Raw genomic sequence first — 17,430 nt, forward strand, 5'->3', positions numbered from 1 at the left:
AGAGAGAGAGAGAGAGAGAGAGAGAGAGAGAGAGAGAGAGAGAGAGAACGATTATTGATCGAGAAATAAAGTGTGCGTTTTTATTCGACTCGTTATGGAAAAACCTCGCGAGAAAGATACACGCGCGAACTTTACGGATCGATAGATCGGAATTCTTTTCTTCTCTCGTGTCTCAGATGTAACGTTCAGCTGTACGCGTGTATGTGTGTGCGTGCGTGTGTGTATGTAAAGAACAGCTCTGCGATACAATATTCCGTCGTGTTGTATAAATTTAACGTATCTGCACGAGCGCACGTAATAATTTCACGCACCGCTGCACGTCCGTAGAAACGTCGTTTTTTTCTGCGAAAAAGAAAAAAAACGAGAAAAAAATGTAAAGAAAAAGAAACTAAAGAAAAACGAGAGGAGGGAACCCCGGTGAGACTCACGTGTCCATGTGAATGTTTTAACACCGTAGTGAGAAGTCGAAACGGCGCACGAAGACCGTGGCGAATACAAACGATCCCAGATGGAATCAGACTTTCGTTTACAATGGAATCAGGCGTACGGAACTGCGGAAAAGAGCATTAGAGATTACGGTCTGGGACTACGCGAGGTACGAGGCGAACGATTTCCTCGGCGAGACTGTCCTGGAATTGGCAGTATGTCCTTTATACGAGGAACCAGAATGGCATGCCCTGACCGCTCACGGGGAGCACCGGTATGTCGGGTATGAATCGCCCTCGCGAATACTGGTAGTTCCGATGCCAATACTAAAAGCGATCAAATAAATACCTCGCGTCGATACGAATTTCTTGCGGAACGCTCGACAATGTTTCGCACACATTACGTCCGCCGAATTTGTCTCTCACACGTCGTCCTTACGAATTCAATCGGACGCGTGGGTGTGTATTAAAGTATCGGCGCGCACATACACCTAATTGAACACACGCGAGGTAAAAATGCCAATGCCTAAACGCTGATAACACCGGCACCTGGTTCGTAAAAATCCTTGTTGTTTTGGTCTCTAAATACGAGCATTCAAACTTTCAGAACGCAGAACATAGGTACGTATTCGATATATACATATTCTACATCTAGAAAATTTACAAATTCGTATAAACAAATTTAAATATTCGTGAAGACCAAAAAAACGAATGAGTTAGGTGCTGGTGTGCCGGTGCTTTTACCTTAACGATTAATATCGCGCGTCGTACAAATATTTGATCGACTTTCAGGCTTAAACGCGGCTTCGAGCGATCTCCTCGCGTTTTAATCCACGTAGCGCGTTAACGCTTACTTACTTGCTCCGCAGGCATTATCAGGATCCCGACGACATGATAGATTGTCACCTTAGTCCACCGTCGACCACCTCGAGATTAAGCGACTCTGACACTTCAGAGTGCGACATCACGGACTGCGACGTGTCGAGGGAACAAAGGAGAACGGCCGACGGTGCCAGCATAAGTAGTATCGGCAGTTCCTCGAGGTAAGAGACCGTCTTTTCGAAATCCCGATAACAGTCCGTGCAGATTTCGGTATAGTGACGCCGCCGAAAACAGAAAGAGAGAAAGATCCGAGCAATTGGGACCGAAACGTTCGTTATTTATCGAGTGTGAAAGCGCCGTCTCTTTTCCTTACTGTCTTAAAGTGAATCAGTGATAATGTTTCCGATTGAATCAGCAAAAGTAGCATTTCGCCGCGATAATCAGCGAATATTCGCGGAGATTTTCAGTGTGGGACGATCCCATTTAACCGCCTCATCTTATATCCGAATGATCTCAGCCGGTGGAAGCAAGATTCCGCTGCAAAACCTATGTAGCACACCAATCTGTCGTGCGTTGCGCCAAATTCAACTTTCTGCGTGAAATTAAACGCGGTTTCCGTGCGACTCCACGCGCTGTCTGTTCGCAAATTGCATCGATAACAGGGACAGTCGCTGCTGATTCTTTCAGCGAGACTATACTGATTGCAGTGCTACACTTGTGACTGCACCGCCAGTTACAAGAGTAGCATTTCAGCGAAGTGTACAACTGATTGTACTTTGGAGAGTACTGATACAATGTATCGCTCGAACAACAGCGTTGGCTCTCTTACCCGCCTTCAGCACTTTCATTTCGATTAAATCCGCCAGTCAGCTTGATCCCCGACTTCGCGATTCAAAGGTCGTGCGCGGATCGTCACGCGGGAACCGCGGATTGAAATCGCGCGGATGAGTCCAGCGGGGGCGGGAGACGACACCCGCGCGCACGGATTAATCGCGACGAACTTCGCACTTTACTGAGAAGCGATACCGCAGTTATCCGCGAACGGCTACACCGGTATGCTGCGCGCACACATACACACACACTTGGCCGTCGACAGGAACTATGCTACTAAACCGACAGAGTCGTCGTTCAAGATCCTGTTTGCAGATCTCGTAGTCGCTGTCGTAACCAGCGTCGTGTAACGGTTATCCCCATTACCGCGGTCTTTACCGTCGATAACGCAAACGACGCGGCTTCTCCAGGATCCGGTGCGCGGCGTGCGAACGATTCCACCCGCGAGGGCTCGTCCGTGAGTTTCCTCGCGCCAACGAGCCAATTTCGAGTAGACTCCTGACTTTCGCGAGGAAGACTCCGTGGTTCGCGTTTCACGAACCGCAACTCACGTCGTGAAATCTGATCGGATTCCCCGCCACTCATTCGGAGACGATTGCGCGCGCGAGCGCGCGACTTTCCTCCCCCTCTTGGGCGAATCGAAAAGCGGGTCAAGCTCGGGTAAGAGGGAGAGAACGAGCATGAATATACTTATGTAAAATAAATGATCGCGAACGGAAATTTGGAGAAAAAAAAGAGACGACGGTAAGAGGGGTGGGGCGATCGGAAGAACGAGGGAGAGGGCGAAAGAGCCAAGTTATAAAACTGGGCAATAAGCCAATTGACAAAGCAGTTGGCCTGCAACCATCGCTAACTCCGGAAGTCAGTCTTAAACTCGTATTCATATTATTAATATCTCGACGATGATGGACGCTCGTTATCCGTGAGTACCGAATGTTCCTTAAATTTCACGAGCTGCCTCCTCCGCCTTCTCGCTCGCGAGCCGAAGGGATGACGTGCGCATCCGATTAAGGGCAATTAAAGGGAAAGGAAGAAAGTAACAAAGTCACTGAGCGAAATTATTCCAAGTGTATATCCGCGGTACAACGCAAAGCTAACGTGAAGTCGCGTGTGTGTCGTGACAATGTCGGTCGGCAGGACGAGTTGGATGATTGTTTACTCGATCTATTTGATTTGCTTTAATTCTTTCCGAGTCGCTTGCATACATTACGGAAGACGTTACGTCGAGTAGCGCACTCGTCATTCGCGGATATTCGCGACGAGTGAATGTCCTGGAGTCGCGTTTGACGACGACGACGCGTTGCCGTGTGGACGACGAATTGCACTTTCGTCGCGACTTACACCTTCGTCGAACATCCCGACTAGAAATTTATCCTGTGGTCCTGCTCAGGTTGATCCCGATCAGTTATCTGGTTTGTATAAAGTGATATTATCGAGTCTCAATTATTGAGTTATGTAATGAACAATTTCGGATTTTCTTTATGTAAAATAATATAATCATATTTTTGCGTCGTTGTAATTTCCTGGAGCAAGGAAGAGTCGCGCCGAATCGATCTCCTAAATCGCATCTCGCGAATTTCTTCATTATTGAATATAAAAACGATATCTAATGATAAAAAAGAAGTAAAAATGATTTAAAAATGAGCAATGAGAAATGTAAATAATAAATTAATAAATATAAACAATAAATATAAATAAGAAATTAAAAATATAAACAATAAATTTTCAAATTATATTTTATCCTATGCTCTACAAACATTTTAAAAAATCATGATTTTTGCACGATTTCGGCAATTCTCCCTTACGTTATTCTATGATTTTTTGTTTTTCTTTACATGCATTGTTTCTTCAAATTATAACAAAATATAATCGTTTCATTTTACCTAGAAAATCCGTAATTACTCATTGTTGACAGAGTTCTAATTAGCTACGTTACATGATTTATCAGTAACACTATCCAATAACACTAAAACTCGGAAAATTGATTGGGATCAACCTGATCAGGGCCACGGGATAAATTCTCAGTCGGAATACTCACTTGCCCGTGTGAATTTCTCGCTTGACGATTCGCGAACAAGTCGCAGCCGATGGACGGGACGAATCGAACCCGGTCAGTCGGCGAAAAACTCGGCGGACCGAGCGCCACGGTGAAGGATAAGCCGAGAGATACTACCACCCGACATCCCTCGGCGCCTGTTTTCATACCGAACAGCCTCTCGATCTCGCAAAGCAAGATCCTAAACGCGGGCGCGCGCGTCATTCCGTACAACCCCGCTCCGAATAATTGAAACGTTCCCGCAGCCGTGCTCTGGCGGACGGCGGACATCCTGCACGCGTAATTTAACAATCCTCGATATCGCCTAATAAGATTATTCGGAAAGGTTTCGCCCCGGCAATTACATTAATAAATCCGCCGCCGCCGAGCCGGCGCGAGTCCGCGGTTACGACGCGACGCGCGAGGGGATGACGCGTTTTGATAGAGAGTGAGAGAGAGAGAGAGAGAGAGAGAGAGAGAGCTCTTATTAAAATTATATACCGGCACTATGTGCTACATTTTACCGGCGACACAAGTGTATATTCCAAGTCGAGATTACTTGTACGTGGATTAATCGCGAAAGAAAAATATTATATCTACATGTCCAATTTGTGCGATATTTTCTTTCTATTGCGTTTGGATTTCACCGCGACAATTTGAAATATTACAGACTCGCAGCGTTTTGCGATCTATCGTGGAAACTCGAGTCACCTATATGTGTAGAGTGTCCCGCGTAAAAAAAAAGTATATAAGTATGTAGAAGATGTCCGACAATTCGTTATACCAGCCACGTTGCATAGGCCGAACGCATCAAACTGGACGAAAGATTTCTCTATCATTTCGCAAACAACCACGTAAAATTATCAGTTATTGGTCAAAGAAGATCGGTGCATGATCTTGCGCGACGAGATGCGACAGATGGTGACGTCATGTGCTCGTAACTTGGATCAAACTGAACAGAAAAGTCCTGCATCATTTTGTAAATAATCACGTAGACTTGTAGTTATTGAGTAAAGAAGATTGGCGTACGACTATGCGCGCGCACAAATCTTGTTGAATTAATAACTTTACGTTGTTTGCGAAGTGGTGGAGGACTTTTTTGTTCAGTTTCTCTTTGATTGATTACTCAAGATTGTACGTGGTTGTCCGCGAAACGACAGAGGAATTTCGCGTCCAGTTTGACGAGTTCTACTCGTACACCGCGGCTGCCCAACGAATTGCCGGACACCCTGTATACATATATATATAGACTATCGGTGAGATAAGAGAGATTAGACAATGACGCGTCGGCCGCGACCGCGCCCGCTCCCATTGCTTTTGATTTTAATCGTGTGCTTTGTTATTTATTTTTTAGGTTTCATAATATGCCGTCAAATTATAAGCGGTACGGCCATTACAATATATATTTTCTCCTCCTTCACGAATCTCACGCAGTCACACACACAGTCTTGCATCCTCACCGCTAGGGTTATTATTATTATTACGATGTTGCGCGTAGAAGTCAGCCAGTTTAGTTGTGTGCGTTGTTTACCGTGCCGGGGTGTAACGGAGACTGTGACGAAGGGACGCATACTGACGCGATCACGTACCGCTAATTTGATTTGTGTACACCGGCAACGACGGGGTAGCATGAGAAATCTTCGTTTAATGAGAATATACTTTCAAGAAGAGAAGAAAGAGAGAGAGAGAGAGAGAGAGAGGGAGAGAGAGCGAGAAAGAAAGAGGGAGAGATACAGAAAGAAAAAGAAGTGTCGTTTTCTCGGCGAAAACGAAATGCATTGCGTAACTACGGCGACGAAAAATACCGTAACACGGCTGTCAGATGCAACTCTCGCGACGAGAGAGAAAGAGAGAGAGAGAGAGAGAGAGAGAGAGCTCCCGTTCCGTTTCCTTCCACTTCGTGTACGATTGACAATGTATCATACACCGCGACGTACGATAACGCACGTTGCTTCGACGCGTAGCAAAATTCCCGGGGCGATCTCTGTTGTTTGGCGTCGTTTGGTCCCTTTGGTTAATGTCATTTCCTCGCGAAGAGACGCGAAAAGAGATAGCGAGCCGAGCGACTCGAGTAGTAGGTGCAGAATGAAAAGAAAAAAAAAAAGGAAAAAGAGAAGGGGAAATAAATTAGCGAGTCGTCACCCACGTAGGCACCTTAGACGTCATACTGTCATCGCTTCTTGTATACATATGTATACATGTATATATACGCATTATTATATACGTTGAGTCTTAGATGCGACGGGACATGGCTTCTAGAATGCTTAATGCATCGCGATGCATCGGCCGGGGTGGATTGAGTCTCCCTTTGAAGCTTTTGACTGCAATTACTTGGTGCCGCCAGCCAGTTTTCGAGAAGCGCCTTCTCACATGCACGTCGCTTTTCGTTGCCAGAAACGGCGATACGTGCAGGGCAGGGCAGGGATGATTTTTCACACGTTGTACGTCTCGCGCTGATCTCGACGCCATCGGCGTGCGCGATTTCCACGTCACGCGGACTTGGCACGCTCGTACATACGCACTCACGTCGCATATCCTGCAAAAGGGGGCTTCACGGCGACTCCCCGCTGCGCTCTTTCGCTCCGCGCGCTGCTCGCCATCCCGATTTTTGGCAACGGAAAGAGTCTCGCAATCGAGAACACACTGTGTAAACGCCGAGCAGACTTGACTGCATTGCCGAATAACTTGGAGCTGCTTCGCGCCAAATTAGGAGACATGCACTATGCAGTTTTGCGATCTAAGGAGCCGGCTCCGGGCTCGCACGCTAGAGAATCTTTTGTGCGCCAAGTAGCGTGAGATAATTCGGAAAATGAGTTTGCACACGACGGAAGTCTCGTTCGAGGTTTTGTTTCTGCGTCTCGACCTTTCGTTCCGACCGGTGCCACGTAGCGTTCTCATTTATAGTATTCTTCACACATACATACACATACACACATGTACGTCACGCATATAAGCCACACGAACATGAGTACTTTGTCCGTATCATTCTTTTACCATCCTGGCCGCATGCATTTTAAGATTAGCGCGAGATCACAGCACTCGCCTCATTTAAGTTATAAGGCACGCAGCTGATTGATGAAAAAAAATGAACGCATGCTGGAGCAGCCACTATTCTAGCCCGCCGCCGGAGAGGGAACTCTGCGTCGACGGTGAACACCGAAGTCGGAGGGATATGTCACCTCAAGGACGTAAAAGGGCCGCCCTCATGATATCTCGCGACCAACCTGCCTCTATATCGGGTTACCAGACATATCGTAAGGTACGGCGTTCCGGCACATGAAACATTCAAAATCAGAACACCGATCGGTTTCTCGCGGGATGTACTTGTCGTCCAACTCCAAGCTGACTTCTTTGTCCTCAAAGACCGTTCGGAAGCATTGAGTGAAATCGCGAGAATATACGTCGATTATAAAGCTGCGTAAAACTGCGCGTTTTAAAGCTGCAGAGAGAGTCAAACAATTTAGAAAGAAGAAATTAGAGAAAAGAAGAGAAGACATTGAAAGAGAGAAAAAATTAAAGAAGAGAAGAAATTAAAAATTGTTCTTAGTTTTTCAATCAGGACCACATAGAGATCATTGCTGAAGAATATTCGCTGAGGTAAAAGAGTGAAGAAAGATGAAATTACGGTGACACTTGGTCGACTCCGTCGAGACTTATCGGTGTTCTTCTTGCGCGATATTAAGTAACGTTCGTCGTCGGTATCCTTACACGCTATTAAATAAATCCCGTTCTCAGGACGACATCCACCGGGGAATGATGGGTCATAGGTCTCACAGCGCGGCACCTATGGACTCCCCGAGCGTACGGTACCGAGGAAGGTCTCAGAGCCCCACTGGTCATCGTTCCTTGTCTCCGCCCGAGCATAGATCTATTCCCTACTCGCACGGATACGTTTATCCGACGAGGTATGAAATATCGCCGGGAACTTTTGACGTTCCCTGCTACGTTGACGACGATGGTCTCACGATTGGCCCCGCACTTATTCAGATTCGGCTCGAGATCAGCGACCGCCACTCCCACTGGATCGCCGAAGAAACGTCAGCTACCTCAAATCCCGGCAGCCCTGAAGGAGAGGGTCGCGCAAGACTTGGAGGAACGAGTGAGGTTCGCAATGCGGCATCGCAACAGGCCGGTGCACACGATATACAGGAGCACAGGTATGGGAGGTGAGTCGCTTTTCTTACGAATAACACACGCGATCACACTTGAAAAGTATCCGAATTACATCAAGTCACCTCGAATTTAAGTTATCGAATCCACCGGAATGTAGGGAATATTACAACTTGTGCGCTGAGAAAAAGTACTTGAAAATTGATTTCTGTGAAATGAAGTTTATTTCTGTGAATGAACCTTGTATTTCGCAAATAAATGTTTCAAGTATTTGTTTTCTCAGTGTGCTCTTTCATGAGTCTGATCCCGTGAGCCTCGAGAGTGATAGCGATTGATTTGCTTTTGCAGGCTGGGAAAGGCATTACAGCGGCCTCTCGGACTCGGATCTCCCCTCGATCGGACACGATCCGCTAACGTTGCCGCACAGCCACGCTCACAGGATGCACAGACAGCGAAGGGGACACTTGAGTCCCGACAAAGACGTAATCGGTGATCTCGGGGATTCTGACATGGAGAGCATAGCTTCGGTAACGAGCAGTGCCTTCAGTACGCAATCGGAACGACCACGTGCATCGAGAGCGCTAATGTGAGTATAGTCTCGCAATCATTACGCTGTCTTGATCGTACGGACGACCTTGTGCCGCGAGGTCGGTGTACATAAAGTAACGCAGATTCCATAGTCAAGAAAGTGTCCCCCTCCCCCCGTTAGGCAGGGGTCGAGCATCGAGCGCGCTGCTTTGAATCCGTCATAGAACGCGCACCAAATCGTGTACGTTCGCAAATCCGAATATCTTCTTCGCTATGCAAATTGATCAATGCGGAGAACAGCACCGCCGACTCGACCGGCTCGACCCCTCGAGCGAAGAATAATCCCTGGATTAAATGGACATTGTCGGCTCTTGCGTGAATGTCCCAGTAGTTGCACTCTTTACCTCCTGCTTGCGCGACAAACGTTTCTCCAGCGTTTCCCCCGCCATCGTCTTCTCCGAGCCGAAGAGAGTTTAGCGCTTAGATTGCACTTCCTACGTACCGTATCTCTCTCTCCCTCTATCTATCTATCTATCTATCTATCTATCTGTCCCCTCTCTGTGGCTCTGTGTATGTGTGCCAATGTCCATTTAATTAGTGCCCCATTCTAAGAAAGCAGGGATTAGTGCGCGGTCGTACGCGGTTAGGTAGAGTCTTGCCTCGCCGTGTCATAGAGAACGGAGCATGGCGAAGGCAGACATCGATCGCTGCGTGTCTCTTCCGAAATGCCGACCCGTTGTTCTCGGCGAGAATCTCAAAGAAAGATGCTCATGGGCAACCATGAGCATACACACACACACATACACATGAGTACGCGAGTTTGATCGATCGCGAGCGCGCCAAAGAAAAGTCAAAAGAAATTGCCGAAAAAAAATGCAGAAAACAAAGAACGAAGAAGCGGAATGGGCTCACCCTATGGTTCCGTTTTCGCAAAAGAGTGCCAAATAATAGCCCTCTATAAATGAGAAAAAAACAACATTGTTTGCAGACCGTCAGTTGAAAACGTTTTAATACCCGCCGTCACATCCCCCACACCCTCATCCTTTAGGCGCAATAGGCGCAAGCACAAATGTAGGGTACCCCGCAGCGAATGTCATTGTCCGTGCAACAACAATCCCGCCGTGCCCAGAAGCAACGACCCCAGCAAGTGTCCCACCCCGCATCCCCTCGTACGGAGCAAGTCCGCAGTGGTACGCTCGTTGTACAAAAAGATGCGTACGCCCTTCACGAGATCGCAGACCGTCGACGAGAACATGCTGAGATATTACAGCCCCGAGACCAGCGAGTACAGCGTTTCCGAGGGGTACATACACAGGCCAGCGAGACTCGCCGGTAGCGCTAAGAGTCGTGTTACGGCGACGCACGTCGCCGTGGACTGCCACCAGGTCGACTTGAACGATGGTCGTTGTCACGCGGGGAGGTTGCGCTTCGCGTGCTGTTTGGCGCCGTATCGCCGTGTCGTGGGGTACGACATGGGGTCGCGCGCGCGTCGTTCCGCGACGACGACGACGACGACGACGACGACGACGACGACGACGACGATGCTGACCACGACAACGACGATAACGATGACAACGACGACGACGACGACGACAACGACAACGACGACGACGAGAAAGATGACAAAGACGATCGGGCGAGAGATTGTCGCGAAGGGTCCGTTCGATATTCCTGACCATCTCGACATTAGGAGTATAGACGCTAGTTTGCATCCGCGTAGGTCTCTCTTATCCGCTAAGGCTAGGAGCTTCGATTACGACGTGATGCACGATACATACGGTGATCGTTTCGGTACTAGGCCAGGGGCCGTCGGTCTGCTATCGCGCAGGGCCAAGAGTTTCGAGTACGAGAGCATATCGAGCAACATATTCAGCGACGACAGTCTCAGGACGGCCCGGAGAAAGCTCAAGCGGAATCTCTCTCTCAGCGACGCCGGATACGGCGACAAGATACCGGCGCTGGGCGATCAGAGCAAGTCCTACTACGATTCGAACGGCGACGACAAAGTGCCTACTACGAGTCTCACGCGCAAAGAGACGAGTTACGATTACCTGCTCGAGCGGGATCACAAGCCGGCCTTCTATGGCTACGACTCGGAGCTCAGCTGCGGCGAGACGGAGATTTACGTGCCGAGCTACGACAAGCAGAGCATCGAGACGGTCGTCGAGAGAATCGCCGACGGAGCCGACGACTACAGCAACAAGCCCTCGTACGGTTCGCGCTTAGCGGACGACAGCAGCTCAGGTGGTCTCTTCGGCGCCGACCGCCGCGCCAGCCTCAGGAACATCTTGGACAAGGAGGACACCAGCAAGAGAAAATACGCGGACGGCAGCTACCTGGACTCCGCGTATCGGGACCTCGGCTCGGAGAAGCGCACCAAGAGCCTGGAGTGCGAGCTCCGCAACTCGATCAACGACCGCGTCTACATCGAGGACGCGCTGTCGTCCGGTGAGAGTTACGAGCGCGGCATTCTCGCGAGGTCCGCCACGAGGCTCCACGACGGCGCCGACCTCGACGACTGGATGTCCAAGGACGTGAACGGCGTCCTGCGCTCTCACGGCGGCGCGACCATCTACCAAGGGGACGGCTACAAGAACTACGAGGACTGGAACACGGACTACGACGAAGGATTCGTGGAGCGGGAGAAGATCGAGGACTACCGCGACGAGGGGATCGAGGTTCTGAGGAGCGCCACGTCCATGTACGAGGGCGAGTACTTTCATGACGACCTGGAGCGTTCGACCGTTCAGAGTTGCAAGCGTCACGCACAGTCGGACGACGGTCCGAAGGTGACCTCGACTACCGGCGACTACATCAGCTATCGTCCGGCCGAGGACTACGACTACCGTGTCACGCACAGCAGCCCCGGCAAAGCGGAAACGTACGAGGACGGCTCGGTTCCCGCGCGAAGACGAAGACGCAGGAGCAGGAGAGGCAGTAGAGAGGGGAGCGCAGGTGACTACGAGAGCTCGCCGGCGAAAGACAAGAGGCCGACGACGATAGCCGCCCAGCAGCGAGCCGAGCCCACGCCGGCGCTGCGCTCGGACGAGGAGCTAAGCTTGAGCACGGATCGCAGCAGACGCGTGTACCGTCGCCGGCGTAACAGTAGCTGCCCAGAGAGCAGAGATCTGCGTATTCGCGACGGCCCGACGGCGCGACGGGATGACGAGAGGATGACGACAACGACGACGACGACGACGACGCATTTCGTGCTGGACTCCGACGAGGAGTTCGGCTCCATGGAGACGGTAGTCGGCGCCGATTACTTTCGACGGACGGGCTACGTGACGGTGACTAGAGCGAACGACGGCGCCGTTAGACCGGGCTTCTTTCACGCGGAACAAGATCGTGGTAGCTACTTAGACTCAAGATACGATTACGAGGGATATCAGGACCGCACTTGTCCGGAGCCGCGCGAGCTAGTTAGGTCAGGGTCACAGCGTTCCTCTTGTTCGCGGGAGCCGCGACACGCGACGTCGCGCGCTAGACGTAAAAGTAGTTGCCCCGAGTGTCGCGAGCTAGCGCTGTCCTCTTCCGAGTTAGGTGGTAGGTCGGGGTCGCTGTCGCGGAAGGGTGACGACAGGCGGACATTGGTAGAGACGAAGCATAGATATCGTAGGCGGAACAGCAGCTGTCCGGAGGCTAGGGATCTCGAGATGCTCGAGAAGAGGCAGCGCCAGCAACTGCAGCGGCACCAGCAGCAACACCATCAGCAGCAGCAGCAGCAGCAACAGCAACAGCAGCGGCGGTCGAGTCAGCAGCAGCAGCAGCAGCAGCAGCAGCAGCAGCAGCACCAGCAGCACCAGCAAATGCAGACAGCGCACTCGCAGCATCAGCCGCAGCATCCGCAGCAGGGTAGTAAGAGGAACGTGGCAATCAGCGACACCCTCGAGTACTACGAGTACTCGATGGAGAGCGAGAGCCAGTGCAGCGAGAACTGCGGATTTGGCCCGTGCGATCCGCGTAGGCCCCGTAACCGAGCACCCCGCCCTGGTAACGCTAATTCGAGTCTCTTTGATTCCCAAACCGCTACCTCCGACACCGCTAAAAACTACCACCACCCACGGGCCGACGATCATCACCAACACCCACAAAACACGAAAACGTCGCCGCTCGCCAACGTCGCCGACGTGGCGTCCACGTTCCTGCCGTCCGCGTCCGCCCGGCGACGATCTCGGAAAAAATCCGCTTTCGACATCGACGTCGGTGCCGTTGCCGCCGCCGCGAATCGTCGCGACGACGACGCGCGGAACCGTCGCTCTTCGTCCATGCCCGAAAGCAGCGAGTACGGCGGCCAGTCGAGCTCGTACGAGAAGACGTCCAGACACCAGGTCACCGACAATGGCCACGACGAGCACGGCAAGAGGAACCAGTTCACCAGGAGTCTCAGTAACGCCGACGTGCCGCAGGATGAGAAAGGTAAGAGATAGAAAGAGAAGGAGCTTGATTCATTGCTCGATTGATGTTACTGCTCATTGTTGCGTTGTCTCCTTTTGATGAGACTAATTTACCACGTTGGTCAAGTTGTTCTTAATTATTTCTCAAATTACACTCGCGATAGTCTTTCCAGATGAATGATCAATTTAATTGAGATAAATGACCGAATAACGAATTTGAGATCGTAATTTCTCAAATTACCGTCTAAAATTATTTCAATTAATTATTTCCCCGTCAAAAAAAACGGCGAATCTTTCGTCCTACCTCCAACGGTTGGAGGAAATTGTTCCCGGCCAAGTTGAATCTCTGTCTCTGATGGAAGTCGACACAGATTCCCCGCATTATCTCGTCTCGCTTAACGTTCCCGTCTAACGAAAGCTCCATTCCGCCCAGATTTTTCGCTGATACGTACACCCATGTGTACCGCCGCATCGATTTTGCCGTCACGATGACGTGACGTATGGCCGAGAGAGAGAGAGAGAGAGCAGAAGACAGAGCTTCGCGGAGGAGTAACATAAATTTTCGCCGGGACTTAGCAGTCACGAAAAACTCGTTGCACTCGTATTTAGCGGTAGTTAGTAACTCGCGGACGCACGCCCGTCCGAATGTTGCATAAAACTTTTCCGCGGAGTCCACAGAGTCACGAACATTCGTCGTTCAGCGAAATAAAGACACACGTCCCGTTATTATTCGACGATTATACGTCTCCTCCTGCGCACTCGGTCGGAACTGCTCGCGAAAAGCTCCACCTGAAGACACCGTGTAAACAACTTAGCTGAAATTAATATAAAACTTTTTGTTCTCCCCGTATAAACTCTCTAATTCATACACGGAAAAGACAGCATGGTTGACCTAAATCTGGTTGTGTCAACCAGATTCAGAAGTATCAGTATCAATTCCTTCAGTCTGCATAGCCAGAAAGAGCTACTCGGAGTCCAAAAAGGGATCTTCGTTTACAATTATATTCCTTAACCAAACACATCTACCCGTCCCTTATTTATACCTATCTAGTTACTAATACACATTTCCTTACACGTTACCTTACACATTTCCTTTCTCTAATTTACTTTACAACATTATCCTCATATTACCTAAATATCCGTGTAATCTCCTTCCCTTCATCCCTTCTGTCTTCTATTACCATCTATTATATATTCCCTCTGTATTAGCAATTTAAGCTTGCCAGCATTACCTTCTATTATCTGCGCACTTTTTCCATCCTGAATCCTGTTTTCTTATCTAACGCCTTCCTTCGTCTTCACTTCACACACTATCTACGCACTCATCCCTACATAATTTCCCCTATCTGTGTGACACCCCATACTTAATTCAGTACAATCACTCCAAACTAACACACTACATTAATCAAGCATTGATACATTTGCACGCCATCCAACCAAGTTTCCAGATTCCAGTCAAACACGAAACAACTAGTTGTGTGATTACTGCACAGAGCAGTTGCTAAGTTACTGACGTTGCAGCAGCAACGATATCCGGTTGCTTCGATCAGAGCATTTATCCGTGATAAATGTCGGCCCAACCGATTTCTGGTTGCCACAACCTGATCAACTACATTGATGTGGTTGATATGCCAAAGTAACTGAGTCATGTCAATCGTACACCATCACAGAAAGATAGCTAGGGTGATGCAACTCTATGCTGCTCAAATATTTCTGATGATGTGCGCCGTATCTTCTTTTTCCGTGTACGGTCAGTGAAAGAAAGATTGCAGCATTTTTGCCTTGATGAATTTCAGAATGCATCTAATGTTTAATATAAAAATGTATTTCTCTTTTGATACTTTATCGGATTATCATGGAGTTACTAAAAAATTAGAAACTGAAGATGTATAAAATCATTGAGAAGCTAACTTCTCCTGTTCGACATCCGATGTCTTCTGAAATTCATCAGAGTAAAGACTGCCGCAGACTTTGCTTCGCAGACTCGTACGTCCCGCTAATTTCAAGGCTAACTCCGGACAGAAAAGATACTCTGGAAACGCACGGCCACGTGTATGGACGCGTGGCAACGCCTCGAACGTTCTCTCGGGCCGCGCTCTCGCCGATTGTGTACGTTCAAGCGTGTCTTCTTGTTTCGCAGACACGGGTAGTTTCAGCGATACAGCGATCGCGTTGAACGTGGACGATCCGTCGAGGAGAGGTCGCAAGAGTTCGCCGGGCAGCAAGAGCGGAAGCGGCAGCAGCAGCGGCAGCGCCGTGCAGTATCAGGCCGGTCTCGGGAAGAAGAGCAACAGCACCAGCCAGTTGTCCGCGACAGGTAACACATTGTCACACTGGCCATTTCTCTATCGAGTTTTGCGTCTTCTAGCCTCTACGTGTTCTACGTAGTCGATTTCTCACGTAAAAGGAATCGATCGCTCGCGCGCGCAGAAGCAAGATTTCTTTTCTCCCCTTCTCTTTCGGTGCGCGACGTTAGAGAACGTTTGATGGACGTTTTCTATTCTTTTTTTTTTTTTTTTCTCTTATTTTGTTGTATGATACCGTCTCATACCGCGGCATTAGAAACAATTTTCTATTCCTGACATTTATATATTCTCTCTTTAGTAAAAGACAAAAGAAGATTCGTCTTCTCTTCTTCATAACGACGATATTTCGTAAATTAGGATAGCATAGTCTAGTCATCGTTAGTGTGTAGATTGTAACGGTGTGCTCTCGCTACGTATTGAGACCGGGTCTGTATTGACGTCGCGCAGATATATCATCGTCGATATATCGTGTTCTATCGAGATGTAACGATGAAGCGAAATTCGAATGATTCGAGGCAAGTTTTCCAGTCGAGTTCACAGAGCTCACGACCGAGAAAAAGAACATTGATTGAAGAATAAGAATAAGGAATAAGGAACTACGGTATGAACGGTACGACTGCGTATGCATTGTTCAAGAACTGACACAAGTGATGATTGTCTGAGAAACAGGCGTAACTGACGAGGCGTATTTTTCTGTATACCTTCCGTCGTGGAGTACGATATTCTCGAATGTGATTGACTGCAAAGCGGATACACGAAGTGCTCGCTTTCGCGGAATAACTAACAATGTCGAGGACGGTTCAGTAAGTTGTCATTTCCCGCCGATATCTTCATCACATTCCTTATTTGTTGTACCTTATTCTTCTCCACTTTTCTCGCCTCGAGTCTCGGGTCGTTTCGAGCACGAGTCGGGTGCGACGATTCGAGGCGCCATCGACAGGTAACGAGATTCATCGATCTGAACGATAACAAGAGCATACCGTAGACAAGCAAAACACCCAGTAAGCGGGGCAGTATGTACATTCTAATTGTATTCTTGTTTTCTCCGCCATCCCTCCTCATCTCTATCCGCGCCTCTCTTCAACATGAACACACTCACACTTTACTTCTACCAACCAACCACCTCTCGACGCTGGGGGACCATTCACGTCATCGATCTGCACCCACCTGCACGATTTCTCATCGCGGCGGCCGCGATCGTCGCCCGCGCGCTCGTGTGTTCGCGGAACACACTCCACACGGATCACCGATCGATTTGCTGGACCTCTATCGCCACTGTTGCGCCAAAAAAAATATATAAACAAACAAACTCGAACCGATACTCTCGCCACACATTATTTACGAAAAAAAAAAACAACATATACGCCTATAAAATCAATTCGAAATAATCAACTGACACCACCACTACCACCACCATCAATACCACCACCACCACCACCACCACCACCACCACCACCACCATCACAACCACCACCATATCACCACCGACCATCGTTGTTGCTCTCTCTCTGTCGCAACAACAACGACAACGACAACAACAATAACAACGATAACAACATCAACATCAACAACGACAACATCAAAACTATATCACCTCACGCAAAATCCATAACATACCACGTGCGTCTGTTGGTGGTACATGCGTGGGCGAGGAAGGACGGAAACGACGGCTGGGTTTCGGGAGGAAGGGGAAGTCCTCCTTTACAGTTCACAGGAGCGAAGAAATACTGCCGGAGGATACGGTCGGTGGTAGGAGCGGCCGACAACCAAGCTCCGCGAGCAGCGACGGCGAGGGGAGCGGCGACGGGGACAGGTCCGACTAACTCTCTCTCTCTCAGTAGAACCCTTGTCTTTTTTCCTTTGGTTTCTGGTTTTTCTCGTTTTTCTTCACGTTCTTTCGTTTCTTTCTTCTTTTATTTTCCTCATACTTTCCATTGCGTGGGAGCGACCAACCCCCCCTCCAGACCCCCCCCCCC

The 17,430-nt window shown here is 49.2% G+C and overlaps 1 protein-coding gene across 19 annotated transcripts in view; it reads left to right on the forward strand.

Moving 5' to 3' along the window:
* Positions 1–17,430, forward strand: part of LOC116850969 (regulating synaptic membrane exocytosis protein 2-like) — an 89,754-nt gene that overhangs the window by 59,225 nt on the left and 13,099 nt on the right. For 11 of the 19 annotated variants that reach the window (XM_032829981.1, XM_032829972.1, XM_032829877.1 and 8 more), the window contains 9 exons: positions 458–709; positions 1,295–1,468; positions 5,468–5,497; positions 7,219–7,372; positions 7,849–8,018; positions 8,101–8,279; positions 8,572–8,809; positions 10,550–13,170; positions 15,289–15,465. In XM_032829981.1, the coding sequence (XP_032685872.1) occupies positions 458–709; positions 1,295–1,468; positions 5,468–5,497; positions 7,219–7,372; positions 7,849–8,018; positions 8,101–8,279; positions 8,572–8,809; positions 10,550–13,170; positions 15,289–15,465 (3,995 nt within the window). Of the gene's footprint in view, positions 1–457; positions 710–1,294; positions 1,469–5,467; positions 5,498–7,218; positions 7,373–7,848; positions 8,019–8,100; positions 8,280–8,571; positions 8,810–10,549; positions 13,171–15,288; positions 15,466–17,086; positions 17,268–17,430 lie in introns of all 19 variants that reach the window. The other 8 variants (XM_032829933.1, XM_032829964.1, XM_032829898.1 and 5 more) reach the window with 8 other exon arrangements.

The sequence above is a fragment of the Odontomachus brunneus genome, unplaced genomic scaffold, assembly GCF_010583005.1.
Source record: "Odontomachus brunneus isolate Ranch 3 - 2012 unplaced genomic scaffold, Obru_v1 Obru_scaffold_006, whole genome shotgun sequence".
NCBI classification, from domain to species: Eukaryota; Metazoa; Arthropoda; class Insecta; order Hymenoptera; family Formicidae; genus Odontomachus; species Odontomachus brunneus.